Here is a 17055-nt window from a genome sequence, read left to right as displayed (position 1 = left end):
CCCCAAGCTTCCCCTGCAGTGATGGAGCTGTCCCCAGAATGCAGGGGTGCAACAAATGGTGCTGACAAACTTTCTGCCATGGCTAAGAAACCTCCTTCTCTTTCAAGGAACGGCTCAAGGAGGCTGAGGAGGTCTATAAGGCTGGCATAGAGAATTGTCCAGAGAGCTCCGACCTGCACAACAACTACGGTGTTTTCCTGGTTGATACCGGTAAGTGAGAGGGAGCACCGGATTTTTCCCTCTCTGTCTGCTTTGCTTTGATTTATTTTATTCAGCAGTGCACATCTAAAAGGGTGTCAAAAGCTTCCAAGGCAATGTGCCTCCATGGTAGCTTGGAAATAAATATCCCTGTGCTGCTGAGAGGGCACAGCACACTGGAATTCATAATCAGTGCAGGCACTGTGCAGCAGGAGCATTCATTCAGCCCCCCTGCTCCCCTCAGTGTTTGTCACCATCTTCACACAGGCAGTTGGCCTCTTCAGTGTGAGCTGGGCAGCACCCTGACAGTACTGCCTTTTTTCCAGCAAGGCATGGCCACATCAAATCAAATCACAGGCACACAAATGGATCATTATGGTCTCTGGAGCACGTGCAGCCCTACTTGGTGACAAAGCAGCTCTTTGACTGTAAGGCTTGAGTGCCACCACTATAGAAAGGAACATGGCTTTTAAACCACAATCATCTGTGAAAACAAAACCTTATACACTGTGGGGTGAATTGATTTTTGAGGAGCTCTGTAATGGCATCCTTTTTTTCCTGGGCTCCTGGTTCCCATCCAACTTCCTTGGCACTTTCTGGCATTCACATAACAGCAACGGAAACGTCACTTTAATTGCCACCTTTTATTGACAGCTTTATAAGCAAAGCTAAGTTTGACAAATGACTAGTGGAAAAGGACTGTTGTCTCACTGTGGTCCCTCCAGAACAGAGCCAAGACTCAGTGGTGAAACAGTGTAGGCTTGAAGTGTGTGGTTGCCACCCCTTCTTTCCCCATCACATGTGCCCAGTTCCAGTGGTGCTTGGGAAGAAGGGATGATGGTGTCTGTCAGTCTGCAACTGGCTGTTCTGCCTCTGAATTGACACTTGGCCATCATCCCTCTGTAGTACCAGTGTGAAACAAGTACAAAACCAGAGTCAATATTCATAATCAAAAGAGGCATTGTGGCCTTAGCAAGAGAGGTTCAGGTTCTGAATTTGGGCCCTGGCAAAATTCAAGCTTGCAAATAATAAAAATTCCTAAGTAATTTCCCTCTCATGTTGTACTCATCTTTGCTTGCCAACCCAGATAAACTGTCCTATTCCTGCCAAAATTTGTGGTTCAAATGTAGTGCAGAGCACTTTCTGTTTTTTTGCACTTTCGTACTCTGCCAAAGTCAAAACTATCATTTCCTGGTTTACTCCTACGCTTCCCTACAGACAAACAACTGGAAAAAATCCCACTGACTCCTGCTCCTTGGGGCCTGATGTGCCAATAACCCTGCTAGAGGCATGACAAGGCGTGAAGGCAGTGGCTGCTGCTGAGCCTGTCACCGGCTGCGCTCCGCGCCGGCGGCACAGGGAGATGCTGTGGAGCACCACGCCAATTAATGCAGGGTTCTGTGCAGCAAGTGCCAGCTCTGGGGAGCCACAACTGCAGACAGCTCTGCAGTGGTCACAGACACTGAGTGTGTCTCCCTTAATGATGCATATTAACCCTGTGTGCTGAGCAGGGGAGGTGCTGCCTGGCTGAGGGGCTGCAGTGCGTGCCCAGCTGCTTCCCAGGATGTTTTATAGGTATAATTTTCAAAAACATCTGCCTGCTCAGTGGTGGGGAAAGATCGAGGCTGCTGCTGGATGTTTTGAAAAAGTGGTACCTTGAACAACATGTCCTCAGCCTTGGCTGAGTCTTCAACACTTCTAAACCTCTGCACAGATGTTCCTCCTCACTCCTATAAAGGAGATGCTGAGATGTGCCAGTGTATATTTTAAGTTGCATTGATAGTCTCAAAAAAACTAAATTAGATCTCTGAAGTTATGAAAACAAAATTCCCACAGCAGCATGTTCAGTGCCCCAACATGTACTGGCTTTTTTTGAGATCTGTTTTCCAGCTTGAAATGGAATTAAATACATTGTGAAGTGAATCGGTTTAAAAAAATGCCAACACTGAAAAGCTTTGTTGGTGACAAAGCTCTTTTAGTATGGTTTTCATCAGGTGATTATCTGGTCTGGAGTTTGCAAGCCAATTAAATGACCCTGGGATTAAAAATGCAATATTTGCATTGCTTTAATGCTGGAGCTTTATACTTCTACCATTATTTAGCTAAATAACGATACATTATTAAAAGTAGAACTTTATGCATTGGGGTAGTGATCTTGCACCTCTCTTTTTGCTTGTGTTTTGTTGTGGTGTTGGTGATGTCATGGGCTGCAGGACCTTGCACATTTTCACACAGAGAAGCAGTGCCACCCAATGGCTCCTGTGCAGCACAGAGTTGGTGCCTACGTGCTCCAAAACAGCCACCTGGACACCTCTGCTCTGGGATTTATTGCCCAGAGTGGGAATTAGCTGGTCCCTGGCAGCTACTCCCAGTCCTGTTGAGCAATACACAGAGACTGAGCTCAGAGCAGCAGCACAGCAGAGCTGGAGGGAATAATGTCTGTTTGGAGAGAGCTGAAACTATTTGCAGCTCTGGTGGTGTTGTGGGGAATACTGGGGGGCTTGTTCTTCATTCTTCATTGCCCATTTCTCCTGTGGGCCAGGATGAAAAGGATGCTCCACCAGGAGATGGCACATGTGCCCCAGCCCCTTCCCTGAGGTGGGCTCTGTCCTTAGCACAGGGGTTGTGTCCCCACTGCTGCATGATCAAAGGGTGCTTTCAGTCAGGAGTCATCTTGTTGTGACTGGATCCTTAACTTGCAAAAAACCCACCCCTAGAAAATCTATTTCTCAGGATTGTCTCTGAATATTGGGGACTAAATTTTAGTTTGGACAGCAGTTTCTCTTATGCTTAGATTCAAAATGCTGAGGCAGGATTTCTTTCTCAAAATGTTTCCATGCTGTCTTAGTTTAAGTAAAATTTGGGAGGAATCCTCCAAAGGGGTTCCTCTAGAAAGCAGATTTAAGTGGACCCTCCCCCAACTGGTTTGGGAAAAGATTTCCTTGGAGAAAAGTGGAAAAAACCCTGTTTATTTAGCAGGCAAAGCATTCACCAGCACAAAAAATGAACCATATTAATCAATAAAACCTCTTGCTGCTCCAAAGAGATGACAAACTCAGCAAGTCCCTTGGTGGGCAGTAGCTCAGCTCACTCAGTCTCTGATCAGTCCCTCCAGTGCTGGAAATGCCTCGGCCCAGGCCCGGCCCGGTGCCCACAGCTGGAGCTGCCGGTGCTCTGCTGGGTGTTCTGTCCAGAGCAGGGTTAAACAGGTCCAGGAGAAACAAAAACCACAGTCCAGGGAACTTCTCTGCCTCAGCTAGCTAAAAACTAACTAAAAGCAAAGGAGAGCTCTGTCCTGCTGTCTGCAGACAACACAGTCTGTGAGAGGGATGTGGGTAAGCAAGGGCAGTTCCTGATAACAAACTCTGCCCTTATTCTCTCTCCCTCTTCGCTCTCAGAAGGTCTTAAAGATGCAAAACTTATTCCTGGGCTAAACAGATAAGTGGGGATAATACAAGCACCATAAAGTCACCCCAGGACACATGCATAGAGCAATAGAAGAAAGAAAGCCTGAGTGTTACCATGTGCTGAGTTTGAGACAATTTTTTTTCTGATGCACAGGGTTTTTTTCTGGTTTAATGGCTGTTTTCCTCTCTAGGGTCTCCTGAGAGAGCCATGTCCCACTACAGGCAGGCCATCCTCCTGAGCCCTGCTCACCATGTGGCCATGGTGAACCTGGGCAGGCTTCACCGCTCCCTGGGGCAGAACAAAGAGGCTGAAGTGTGGTACAAGAGGTGAGGATTTGGCCTGGGAGACAGAGGGGTTCCTCCTGCCCCTTTATGGCTTGGCTCTGCTAAAGAGTTTCTGTTGTGCAGATATATCTGTGCATGTGTGGGGTTTTCTCCCTTCATTCTCCATATGTTTGAAATAGATTTGGCTATTTTTGGGGAGTGCTTGGAAAGGCAGCATGGGCTCAGGCAGTGTTGATTTCCCTGGACTATTCCCAAGCCCCCAGGATGGACACTGCTGCTTTTGGCTGGGGGATGCTCTGATGATAAAGTTGGAGGTTTCTTAGTGGCCGGAGCAGGCTGTATTACCACAACTCCCAGCCTGCTTGAAGGTGGTCTGTGATTGCTGCACCAGGAACAGCCAGAAGTGCTGCACAGCTCAGCACCAAGCCTTTGGCACCATTAGGAACTCTGGCCCTTCCCAGCAGTGTTCCAGCAGTCGAGCTCTGACTCCTGGTATGCAGCAGGATGGGTTGGGTGGGAGTATTTTTGCCTTCTTTTTGGCATATAGATTTGTGCTCACATTGCCCAGGTTTCATCGCTGTCAACCATCCCCACCCCTGCTGCAGGCTCACTGAGGGCACTTTGAAGGTGGCTCCTCCTTCTCCTTCTCCTTCTCCTTCTCCTTCTCCTTCTCCTTCTCCTTCTCCTTCTCCTTCTCCTTCTCCTTCTCCTTCTCCTTCTCCTTCTCCTTCTCCTCCTTCTCTTTCTCCTTCTTCTCAGCTGGCTAGTGGGATTACTGCTGTGAGCACATTCATCCCTCCCCAGGCAATTTGTACTTTCCAGGCTGGGATGGTGCAGAGCTTTAGTTCTCCATCCACCACAAGCCCACCTCGCAATTCCCCTTTGCTCCTCCCATGACTGAAGCTTGCCTTTTTCCCAACCCCAGGGCGCTGAAGGTATCCAGGAAGGCGGAGATCCTGTCCCCGCTGGGGGCCCTGTATTACAACACGGGGCGCTACGAGGAGGCGCTGCAGGTCTACCGGGAGGCGGCGGCGCTGCAGCCTTCCAGCAAGGACACCCGACTGGCGCTGGTGAGCGGGGGCCAGGGCAGCAGCAGCCTCTGCCTGCAGCCCAGCGTGTGGCAGAGGGCTGAGATGATGTCCTTGTTCAGGGAAAATTTGGGAGAAAACCCCCAGAAAGCCAACCCACACGTCCCCTCCCCACACCTGATTCGGGAAAAATTTCCTCGGATAGAAAGAATGGAAAGAACTGTTTGTGTAACAGGCAAAGCACTTCCCAGCACACAAAATGAACAATACCCCATGACAAAACTCATTTGCTGCTCTGAAGAAATGACAAATTCAGAAAGTCTCTCTGGTGGGTGGTCACTCTGTTATCAGTCCCTCTGGAACTGGGAAAGGCTGAAGAGTGGGCCCCGGCAGGCTGCAAAGTGTGAGCTCTTGGTGTTTTCCTGGGTCCCGGTCTGCAGCAGGTTCGAATGGTTCCAAGAAAAGGGAAAGAAAAACAGTCCAGGGAAAGCTAGGAGTGCCTCAGCTAGCTAAACTAACTAAAAAGCAAAAGGAGCATGGTGTTCTGCCCCATCCGTGCCCAGACAACAACAGTGTTCCAGCAGACTGTGGAGGAGCGAGTCCAGTCCCTGATAACAAAACTCTGCTGTTTCTTCTCCCCATCTTCACTCTCAGGCACAGAATATAATATCCAGCATAAACAGAACACCTGACTGGGGATATGTGGTGTTACATTTTAGTTAAATGGTATGCTCTGTCTCGCCCCTTGAAAATGTACAGTTTATTCCAAGCCTGTGATCCTCCCCTGAAGTATCATGTATCTGTAATCCCATTGGCTCAAGGCTTGTTCCGCATCCACTTTGAATCTCACTGTTCAGCTGTGTGGGGGAGATGAGAATCTCTCTTAGCCCTTTCCTCCCTAGGCTCTCCCTCCCTCCCCCTTTCCCCCTTCTCCCTCAGAAACCATGCTGCTCCCGGGGGTGGGACCCCCAATAAACCCTCACCTAATTAGCACCCTCAGAAGCCGTGTGCAGTGTCCTCGTCTGCTTGCTGCTACCAGCAAACATACAGCTTAGGGGCCCCCCAGAGATCCCCTAAATGAACTGCATCAGGGATACAAGCGTCATAACATCCCCCTAGGACAGCTGGTCAAGAGTGTAACACTGTGGCTCTGTTACAGGCTCAGGTTCTGGCGATGATGGGGCGGACGAAGGAAGCCGAGAAGATGACGAACCACATCCTTCATGAGGATGCAGAGTGCCTGGAGTGCTACCGCCTCCTGTCAGCCATCTACAGCAAGCAGGAGCTCTATGCCAAGGTACCATGGTGTGGGATACCCTTGTCCCAAGGGCTCACACACAGAGCTCAGGTTGAATTTTACACTCCATCTCTCTGGGGACAAGTCACATGCCTCAGTGCACATTCATTGGATTATTTCTTTACTAAAACCTTCAGTTTATTTATGTATTAAGACCGAAGCTAAGCAGTGTGGTTTTCTTGTCACTGCTGCTGTCAGCCCCAGTGCCCATCAGCCCCAGGCTGTCTCAGAGTCTCTGTGGTCAAGATGACCCTGAGATGTTGGAAAGTCTCTTTTTCCCAGCCCCACAATTGAAGAAGGAGTCAGGATTCCTCAGCTCTGGTTTTCAAAGTTGTTTATTTTCTCTCATCTAATACATTCTTTTTTTGACCTGCTGAGGTCTGTCTAGCAGGTTGGTCCGTGGCACACTGCACACCCCTGAGGCGGTGTTAGTTTTTTATACTAAGAACTTTGTGTACTTTATTTACAATAATTTTCCAATACCTGTCACCTATGTTAGATAGTCTGTTCCTACTCTAAACCAATCCAAAAGTGCCACCATCACACAGAAGATGGAGACTAAAAAGAAGAAAGAGGAAGGACAAGGCATGCCCAAATCCCTCTATCTTGGCTTCTGAACCCCCATTCTAAAAACCTAAAATTCTACTTTTCATCCTGTGATAAATTAACTCTCATTCTACTTAAACTCTCGTGGCTTATAGATCTTCACATAAAGTTGGTAATTTTCTCCATGGGTTAAAATCAAAGCCACAGGTGTCTTTGGCTCTGTGCCAAGGCCTCTGAGCCCCCAGCCAGAGGCTCAAGCCATCCAGGGCAGCCAGAGGGATGTCCTGGGTTCCAACACAGGCATTTAAAATCTCATTTCCCTGTGTGTTAATGGTGTGGGGCAAACAAGGGATGGAAGAAGATGATTCTTATGCTGGTAGTCCATAGTGGTGAGGAAAGAATGAGAAGTGGGAAGGAACTGAATGGAAGGCACACAATGTCCTCTTGCTTTTTCACAGGCACTTGAAGCTATAGAAAAAGCGCTTCAGCTAAAACCAAAGGATCCAAAAGTCATATCAGAGCTCTTTTTCACTAAAGGAAACCAGCTAAGAGAACAGAATCTCCTTGACAAGGCTTTTGAGGTATGACTGCTCTAAGACCTACTGGTGGTTTTATAGGCTAAAAGACAGAGTTTGCTCCTTGTGTGTGAAACTCCCTGGTGCATACACCCTGGTTGCTGTTGGCCTTGGGAGCTCAGAGTCTATCACTGGTACAGAGAAAGCTATGAGGCAGCTAACTTTACCAGACTTAATTGCAACTTTTTTCCTCATTCCTGTATGGAAATACCGCTCCCTGCTCTGAGAGGTTAAGTACAGAATTGTGGTGGGATTCACCTTTGCTCCATCCATCCCCAGCCCCTCCTGCTGTCAGTGACCAGCTCCAGGTGGCTCAGCTGGAAGCTTGGGGAGCTGTCAGAGCTCACCATGTTGCTATATCTCACTTCAGAAGCCAATAACTGAGAGGCTGGCTTATCCTGTGAAAAAGGATGCTTGATAGCTCAGAAATTATGTTAGCATTAATAATAGTGCAGAAGCAATCTGGTCTAGTGGAAGGTGTCACTGCCTGTAGGAGGGGAGCTGGAAGTAGATAATCTTTAAAGTCCCTCCCAACCCATTCCATTATTCTCTGATTCAGAAAATATTAATTGGACTGTTCTGAATATTCTCAATATCCCTAAAGATGTTTAATCCTGATTTGAAAATCCTTTCCTGTTGTGACAATGTAAAAACAGTGCTGCTTGACAGACTCCAGAAGGTCCTAATTGCTTCCACTCTCAGTGTCAGTGGGGAAGGAAAGCACTGCCCTCAGGTCCTTGTGAAACCTCCACACAAGTGGCTGTCCCAGAGTTTGCTGCCAGCTCCAAATTAAAGCCTTGCAGATAAAGAGCAATCACATGGCTTGTAGTTGGCAGGGCTTGTGCTTGGCACTGCCTAAGGAAATCACCTTGATGTGCAGGAGACCCCAGTGGTGTAGTGGGCAGGGTGGCAGGTGTGGCTCCTCTCAGAGTGCAGGGAAAAACACACATTGGCAAGGAAAACCTATGAGATTAACTGAGCCATGAAGCAGCACATTCTATGCCTCTTCTGCAAAGAAACTGAAATTCACTTTGTTGTATATGAGAGGAATTTGAATTCCATTCTGAATGGCTTCAGGAAAGGAAACTGTGTTTCTCTTTCCCCTCCAGCACTGATTTTGTTTGAAGAGTCAGACTCCTAACCTAGAAATGTTTCCTGTTTCTGTAGAGCTATAAACGGGCTGTGGAGCTCAACCCAGACCAAGCACAGGCCTGGATGAATATGGGAGGCATCGAGCACATCAAGGTATGACAGTTTTGGTTTTCCTTAAGCTGCCAGGTGCAGACATTACTTCACAGGACAAAAAGTTAAATTGGTTTCAGACTGCCAAGAGTTGCATGTTTGTGAACAGCAAGTCCCTTGACATATTTTATCCAAAAAGGAAGGAAGTCTCTTCACCCCAGCTAGAGTTCCCAACCAGGTTTCTTGGTAAAGCAAATCTCATATTTTTAGAGTGCAGGCTGCAAGGAGCAACCTGCTCCTCTTAAAAGCTTTCCTGCTTCAGTTGTTGACCTACCTTAGAAAAATGTCACCGTGAGTTGACTTTTAAGGTTCTTCTCTACCTAATTAATTTAATAAATATGTCTAATGCAGAATACTGGCATGAAATTATGGAAATAGGCAGCCTACCCTGTGGTTGCTTATTCTTTTGAATACTTTAGCATATCATTATGATTTGGGTCTTAAGGAGTCACATTGTGTGATGTCCTTAAGCTATCCTGTTGCTGAGTAAAATTAACTCTTCTGGTGCAACTCAACAGAAAAATGTAAATCTATTTCTTGCTGTGTGAGTTTCATCAAATTTAGGTCAACAGCACTTGGTGATCTATTTCATAAAGAAGAAGTATTTTTGTAACCTAGCAATGTCAGGTTTTTAAACTCTGTTTCCCCTGTATCTCGTTTTTCACTTTACCCTGGGAACAAACTTTCTGTGTGGAACGTGAATGAGACCTAGCACTCATTTTCTTTGCAGGGGAGCTACATCACTGCCCGTGACTACTACGAGAAAGCCTTGCAGCTGGTTCCAAACAGCAAGCTGCTGAAGGAGAATCTGGCCAAACTGGATCGCTTGGAGAAACGGTTTCAAGAAGTCCAGGAGAAAGACCAAACATAGCAATCAGTCACCAGCAGGAGGACACTCGTGCCCCTTGGAGAAGAGTGTGGTGGAAGCCTGTTGCTCAAAGTGATGCTGAAGGAGCTTTGATAGGACTCAGAATTATGGAAGGCAAACTTCGAATGCATGCTTAGGTTCAATCAAAGTTACAGGATCCTGTGGGATCATGGGATCCTTGGGTCCTGTGGGATATGCTGGAGCATGAATGAAAACCTTCCTTTAATCAAGATTTACGTCTAGGCTGAACCCGTTCTAGTCACACCAGGAGTGTGGGTGGGACATGTACCTTCAGTATCTTGGTTGTCACCAGGGAAACCATGGAGACAAAGCACTCATCCATTGCAGCAGGGGTGAAGGAGCACCTCCTGTTCCTCCACACACAGGCTCACCTCATCCATGTAGAGCACCACTGATGGGCTTCATTGCAAGTGCTGCAGACAGGAAAGATGGTCATACAGGTCACATAAAAAAGGTTCCAAGGGGTTAATGCTGAGGAAATGGTGGTCGCTTTTACAGCTCTAAATGGGACTTGAAAATTATTCAAAAGAAAGGGGAAACTATTTAAATATCACCCTGGAAGGATGATTCTACAAGTAGGACAGATGATCCTTTGAGGGAAAACCTAGCCTGAATGTTTTATTCATTAGACAATAATTTTGTAGTAATTCAGGTTCATGATGTCACTTTTGTCAAATATCATATGGCTTTACCCTTTGCCCTCTCCCTCCAGGCCAAATAATTATTACTCTGAAAAACACTGAAGCATCCAAAGGCAATGGGAAGCTCTAGGATTACTTGTCCTCCTGCTCAGTCCCCAGTATGGAAAACAAACAACCTATCTAATCAATATAAGAGGTAAAGTAAAGCCACAGGGAGATTAGGGAACATTTCCTAGCCTGGAAAGGTACGAAGGAGGCTCTTTTATGGGTGTGCAGGGACAAAGCCCATTTATCATGGTGATAACACTGACAAAATACTTGGCCAAAGTGTTCTCACCACTCCCCTAAGAGATACAGAAAATGACCTATAGCTGATCAGTCATAAATCTATATTTTTAAATACTGATGTGGGAAAACAGATTCTCTTCAGAACTGAGGCTTTTATTTTTGAGCTTTATTTATTTAACTTATAATAATCAAATAATAATATATTTTCTCTGTTTTATATGAATTGGGCAATATCCCTCACAGCTGGCCACACAGTTGGGCATTGTGACTCATATTGTCTGAAGTTAGGAAAAGGGAGCATCAATGAGGCGTGCTGGAATAATTCCCTCTCATGATTCTAAGTGGCTGCAGAACACTTTGGACCACACTGGCCCTGCAATAGCAGCACTTCTGCTGCTTCCACCAGGGTTTGCACCAGTTCCCCGGGAGCATTAGTGGGATCTGCTTCCTGCCTTTGGGTTTGGACACCGGGGTCAGTCACCCGTTGTTCCTCTTGCAGCACTAAACTGCTGGAAAAGTTGTTTTGTTTGAGCTTGACTATGGCCAGCAGCCCGGGGTTTGGCATTGTTAGTAAGTACAGTTCAGGTAGGTGTACAGTGCCCTAAAAAACATCTGTCAGGAAAAGCCTGGCACCGCTGTGGTGCCCGGATTCAGCTGGCCATGGCACTTCAGCACTCTCCAATTCCCTCAGTGGGATGGCTCAGCCACATGCTGGAGGTTTTGCTGGCTTCCTTTGAAAGCCTGGTGTCTTGCTGCCCAGGTGATGGTCAGGTTACTGAGGAATTATTGATGTGACTCCAACTGTGTTTGGAGCTCACAGGTGGTGCAGTTGTCTGCCCTGCCAGGGTTTATGGACCTGGCAGAGCCGTGGCTGTGCATCCACAGAGACCAGGCTGGATGTTCCCCACTGGCCAAGGAGAGCAGCCAGCTACAGCTGGGCAGAAGTGAAAGACTGCTGGGGGAAAGAGGTGGCAGCACAAGTGTTTGGGCTCTCTCCCTCCAAACCAGCTTCCAGGGGAGCACTGGGATCAGAATAAGCAAGTTGCTTCACTGTTGAGTTTTCTGCTCCCAGCCCAAGCAGCCTACTTCACTTCATGGGGCCAGGGGCAGGTTTGAGCTCCTGGGGCTGGCTCAGCACCCCTCTCTTGTTTTTTCACACAGCTGTTGTGGCTCTGTGGACTGGCTGAACTGACATTTCATTTCTGCGGGTCCCCAGTGCGGGTGCTCTGCTGGCTGCCATGCACACGGCAGATCTGCACACCCCTGGGCTGCCAGGATGGCCTGGAGGAACTGACATCATGCTAGCACAGTGCCACGGGATGGGGACACCAAAGCTTAAATGGCCTCTGACAGCAATCACCTCCCCAACATGCATTGCAAGGTCATAGATGGTTCCTTGCTGGGGTATTCAGAGGTACCTGGACCAGAAAGCTCTGTGCCGTCCCCAAGGTGAGCCTGGGACAGCTTCCCAAAGGCCTGTGTGCCCAGGCTGGCTGTGCTGCAGTGAATCTGGGGGCTGGCAGAGCAGTGTTTGGTGCTGCCCTGACAGTGGAACCGTCCAAAGCCCCCCAGGGAGGAGGCATCTGCAGAGTGCTGCAGCAGCCAACTGAAGGTCAGTGGTAGCATGGGGGGAGATGTGCCTCCTTTAAAAATGTGTATCGGCTATAAACTTTGCCTCAAAAGATATATTAAATAAATACTATATATTATACAGGCCTCACTGCAGTTTGTGGCTTTAAATAGTGGCCAATGAAACATATTTTTTCAAATACAGAAGTTGTATTTTTTATAGCAATGCTTTGTGAGGGGGAAGACTTAGTTTTATGTTTTTAACTTCAGCGTAAATCTTAGTTTGTCTTTCCTGAGAGACCTGGTAGAAATTACTGTCTCCTGCTTGTCCTAAAACCTGATCAAAGCGATCCTGACCTCCTAAAACTCGTGTATGTGTAGAAGTGTAATACAGCTTTGGATGCTCCCCTCCCAGATCCTGGAGAAGGATTGATTACCATTTGTGCAACACTGTCTTACTTGCAGAAAATGGAGAAAGATGCCCCAGTAAGGGAGGTGGTTTGTTGGAAGGCAAGGCATATCCACTTGCCTGAACCAGGCTGGTAAGATAGCCAGGGATTTTAATGCCAGTTGCAGCAGTTTACATTTCCGTGCTGAAAGGCCGGCCCTCCACATCTTGGAGCTGGGTTTGTAGTTCTGCAGAGAGGAGAGCTCAATAATGAGCCCCACGTTCCTGAACCAGCACTTTATACCCCATCTATGCAGGATGACAGTCTGCAAACTGGCAGCAGATGGGGAGAATGGCTCAGACCATGGCCTACCAGAGCAGTTAAACCCCTGTGAAGCTCTGAACTGACTCCCTGTCCTGTTGGCACCCATGCTGATGTCCTGAAGTGTTTGTTCAGGGCATCAGTCATGTCAAAGGTTCATTGCAGGCAAAGAAGAACGGAGTATGATATGAAATGGGTTACCTCCACCAACATGGAATGCAATTGTGCAAGGTAAATCAAGCAACTTACCTTGTGATAACTTTATATTATCCTAATTAATCATAGGAAATGTTCTCTTCCTCTAGCATTGCACAGCTTCTAAAACAAAGAGTTATAAATACATTGTTTTCTACCAGTTCAGTGCTCAGCATGGTTAGCAGAGATTGCAGATTAATAAATGGCTGCAGATCTGCCTGGTGGGGGAGAAGAGTTCATGCTCTCTGCAAGTTGCATTGGATAAACCTCAATGCTCACTAATTTTAAAGCAGAGAATTAATGGAAAGCTGGTTAGACAGGACTCTCATGTACTCACTGTACATTTTAATCCTAAATGAGAAACATAATAATTGTGTTGCTTTTTCTTTTCCCCATGGATAATATTTGCAGCTGATGGATTTTATTTTATTGCTTATTTAAATTCCAGTGTTCTTTGCTTCCATCCCTTTTCTGTCCTCCAGGATAAATGATGCAGTGGGGGGTATTTTCTTTCTCTCATGGACTCCTTGGACTAGATTTTCCTACAAATGTGCAGGCAATTTGTAGGAAATTTGTTTTGGCCAAACAGTAAGTGAATGCAGCAGTGCAAATGGCCTTCATTCCAGAGGAGGACAAGGGGCTGGGCATGCATGCATGGGAGTAGAAAGATGTACAAGTCAAAAAAATTCAAAATAGAGAGGCTAACTTGCAGGGGAGGCTGGATGCCCCTAAAATGATCTAAAAACTATGAAAGCTTCTCCACAATTACAGAAATCAGGCCAGATATGGTGTACAATATTGGTGAAAGAAGATAATGGTCAGTCTAATTTATTAATTAAACAATTTATAATATTATTATATGGTCTTTTGCCCCATTTGTCCTCCAGCTCATTGAAACAGCTGGTGTATGCTTAAGTCTCTTCAATCTTTATGTGATTAAGTTGACCAAGTGCTCAATTTCTATCTTTCATATATGCAATTATGCACAATCTTTCAAAAAATTAGCCCTTAGAGGGCTTTTCCCCCAACCTTCAGTCTCTTGCAGCAATTTCAAAATGCACCATTTTGCTTTCATGTACATTTAAACCCAGCAGCAAAAGATAAAAAAAAAAAAAGAAAAAGAAAAAAAACAGCGCTTGGCATTCACTGGTGTTTTAATGTGGCAAAGTTGCTTCAGGTAACCTTGATAACTTTGTGCAAAAGTTCATTGCCATGTTTGTACTGACTTGCTGAGATTTTTTTCTTCTGGAAAATACCCTCAGTGGTATCCTCTGTAAAAGTTACAACTGTAACACAACTGTATTACTGTAGAAATCTCTGCCTGAAGTGGATGTCACGCTGTGTGTTCCTCTCATGCAGGAGTTGTTTGCATTGCCTGTTGTTCATATGGTTCTTATTTCTGTATCTAATTTTTTAAATTAGCTGTGCATCTCTTTTTAAGAAAGAAAGAAACAACCAAACAAAAACAAAACCACAAGAAAACAGCCCGTGGATTAGAAATATTTTAAAAATAAATTCACTCTTAGCAGCAGCTGGATGTATGTCAGTGATGCAGGAATTTGCAAAGTCTTTGCTTTTTTTCATGGTGGGATTTATGGTTAGATTTCACATCAAGGAGTTATGCTCGAAGTCTTTGCAGAAGAAAATGTATGTAAATGTCTATTTTATATAAAAAGTAAGAAAAGTAGGTGCTGTGCCTGGTTTCGTTCTTTTTCTTTAGGACCAGCCATGAACAAGTTGTTCTGGAGGTGGAAGGGCCGAAGTTTCTTACTCCACTTGATTTATATTTTATGTGCCCTGAATTCCAGATTATTGGTCATGTAGGAGCAACTATGCAGCATGTGTGTTTGAGTCTGGGCATATAAAAATGTTGGAGCAGGCATTTTTTGGAGCCTGAGCATGAGGAAAGATGTGGGCTGGTGCTCACACAGCCTTGATGATTGAACATGTTATATTGACTTAAGCTCTTCATGTCAGGCTTTATGCCTCTGTCAGGAATGTGTCAAACAAATCCACAGAGTGCAAAGAGAAAAAAACTGAGATTAAAAATAAACTAATTTTGTTGTAAATCCCTTCTTCCTGGCACACATTCCTGCATGCTTCCAGGGTTTGAGTTCACTTGGGATAGTAATAGTGATAAACACCTCTATTGAAAATGGACCCGAAAGAGACTCAAAAGCCCTGAACACATGCCATGGTGTTTCCTGCTCTGTAGCATGAAGGGGAATTGTATGCTCTGAAGTCAGGCTGTGCACCCTGAAGTTCTCCCAGATCCCAACAGCAAAGCTTCTACCCAGTGCCCACCTGGGTCCTCTGCAAGGTCTGAGGCACCTCAGGTCTGGTTGCAGTGATGGGGTGGACATTAGATCCTGCTGCTGCCCATGGAAATGGGCAGTGAACTCCAAACAGGTGAGACATGGTGTGAGAGCCTCCAAACCCAGCTGTGCTGCAGCCCTGCAGCCTCAGCTGCTAGCACTGATTGACCCCCATAGCCATTAAAAGGGCTCATCAGGTGAGTTGTTCCTCCTGTGAGAGGTGGAGCAGGGCTCCAGCACTGGTCACTTTTCCTGAGCTGTGGTGGGAGCAGGACTCCTCTCTGCTTGTGTGCCTTCTTCTATGTGGTGAGTCCTGTCTGTGGGGAGGAGTGCCCCAGTGTGGGGTTTATGGGGGTGAGCATTGGTGTCATCTGCTCTTTGGAGGTACCAAAAAGGTGAAAGTAGCCAGTCAGTGTCACAGGTTGTGCCAGGGCTTGGTGTATTTGCCCTGGTGAGTGATTCTTAGGCTGCTTTTGCTGTAGCTGTGTGGGGACTGAGAGCCTCTCGTGCCCTCTCTGTGCTGGCGCTACTTACCACAGCCCTCCTTGGCTGCTGAGGTGAGTGACCCATTCCTCTGCCCAGCTGCCATGTGGTCCCCTGGCTGTGAAAGAAAGACAAATAGTTTGGTCCTGCTGAGCTTGGGAACTGCTCTCCCTGGGGCACCAGGCCAAACTCTTCTTGCACATCCCCCTGTAGTGGCTAATGTACTCATAACTCCCTGTCTGGCCTGTTCTACACCCATGTGATAATTCATGTCTTTTAGGTGGGAGAGGGAAATAGGCACTAGATAGGTGGTGAAGTGGTTCAAGCCAGGCAGGAGAATGATGATGTTCAGGGTAACTTGCTCCTGGTAATGAAGCCAGTGCTATAAACACTCTCCTGCTGAGGCAAGAGATGGGCTAACCAGCTATCTGCAGTTCCTACCACCCTGCTCCAGTATGGTGCTGGTCCTGCTGCTAATGTTATTTCTCTCACCACCTAAGGGAATGGTGTTTTCTCCATCATTGACCACCTTGATAAAGTTTGTTTATTTTCTGCTTCACTAGTGGACTTGCTGCTATAGCAATAATCACCACAGTCTCTTGTTGGAAAAGCCAGTCAGCACCAAGCACTAAGGGAGAGTTTGGTCCAGGTCAGTGACTTAGAAAATTGTGCCTGGGTTTTGCAGTGGTCAGGTGCTTTGAGGCCAGAGAGAGAGGCTGGTCTGAACAGGGCAGCAGAGCCCCTCTACAGCCTGGAATGCTGCAGGAGTTGTGCAGGGATCCCCACAACCTTGCAGAGTGAGTCCTGCCGGTCACTGCTGAGGTCAAAGAGTGTTTGATGGTCTGGGTAGCAGAGGGAGTTGTGGGTTCCTTGGTGCTCTCACAAGGGTGTGTGAGAAACTGGTGAGATGTCTAATGCCTGCCAGCCTTCATCAAACAGCATCACCTTCAAGCCTACACAGGGGGCATCAGCTCCAAAGTTAGGGAGGGCTGGAGTGCTATCACTTTGGATCCAGTCTCACTCTTGTGGGGACTCTAGTGAATTATTCCAGGCTCTCACCCAAGCAGAGTGTGAGTACCTCCTAAATCATGAGCTGTGGGGGTACCAGTTGTTGGTTTCTCTGGGTCTGGATTGAAGGCACTTGAGACACTAATTCATGTTTGGACTGAGGTGTTGATTATTTCTTATCAGTAAAACTGTCTCATTACTGTGAGTTTGGCAGCTTTTCATTAGAAGCCACAAAATGGCCAACAATCTCTTGGTACAAGGTCTTTTCAGACTAAACTATCCAATTAAGAACTGACACCTAGATTATTTTCCCTTTAAATCCAATAACTGATCCTAAAGAGCTGCAATGCAGAATTTCTGCCCAATTACAAAATGCCAC

At 46.5% G+C, this 17055-nt stretch overlaps 1 protein-coding gene across 2 annotated transcripts in view; it reads left to right on the top strand.

Moving 5' to 3' along the window:
- Positions 1 to 14557, top strand: part of TMTC1 (transmembrane O-mannosyltransferase targeting cadherins 1) — a 141936-nt gene extending 127379 nt beyond the window's left edge. For both annotated transcript variants that reach the window (XM_077178285.1, XM_054632236.2), the window contains exons 14-20: positions 108 to 210; positions 3797 to 3932; positions 4816 to 4960; positions 6078 to 6215; positions 7220 to 7342; positions 8504 to 8581; positions 9309 to 14557. In XM_077178285.1, the coding sequence (XP_077034400.1) occupies positions 108 to 210; positions 3797 to 3932; positions 4816 to 4960; positions 6078 to 6215; positions 7220 to 7342; positions 8504 to 8581; positions 9309 to 9449 (864 nt within the window). In that variant the 3' untranslated portion in view covers positions 9450 to 14557. The remainder of the gene's footprint in view (positions 1 to 107; positions 211 to 3796; positions 3933 to 4815; positions 4961 to 6077; positions 6216 to 7219; positions 7343 to 8503; positions 8582 to 9308) is intronic.
- Positions 14558 to 17055: the final 2498 nt, after the last annotated feature.

Source organism: Agelaius phoeniceus, chromosome 5 (assembly GCF_051311805.1).
Source record: "Agelaius phoeniceus isolate bAgePho1 chromosome 5, bAgePho1.hap1, whole genome shotgun sequence".
Lineage (NCBI taxonomy): Eukaryota > Metazoa > Chordata > Aves > Passeriformes > Icteridae > Agelaius > Agelaius phoeniceus.
This window is presented reverse-complemented; position numbering and strand designations above follow the sequence as displayed.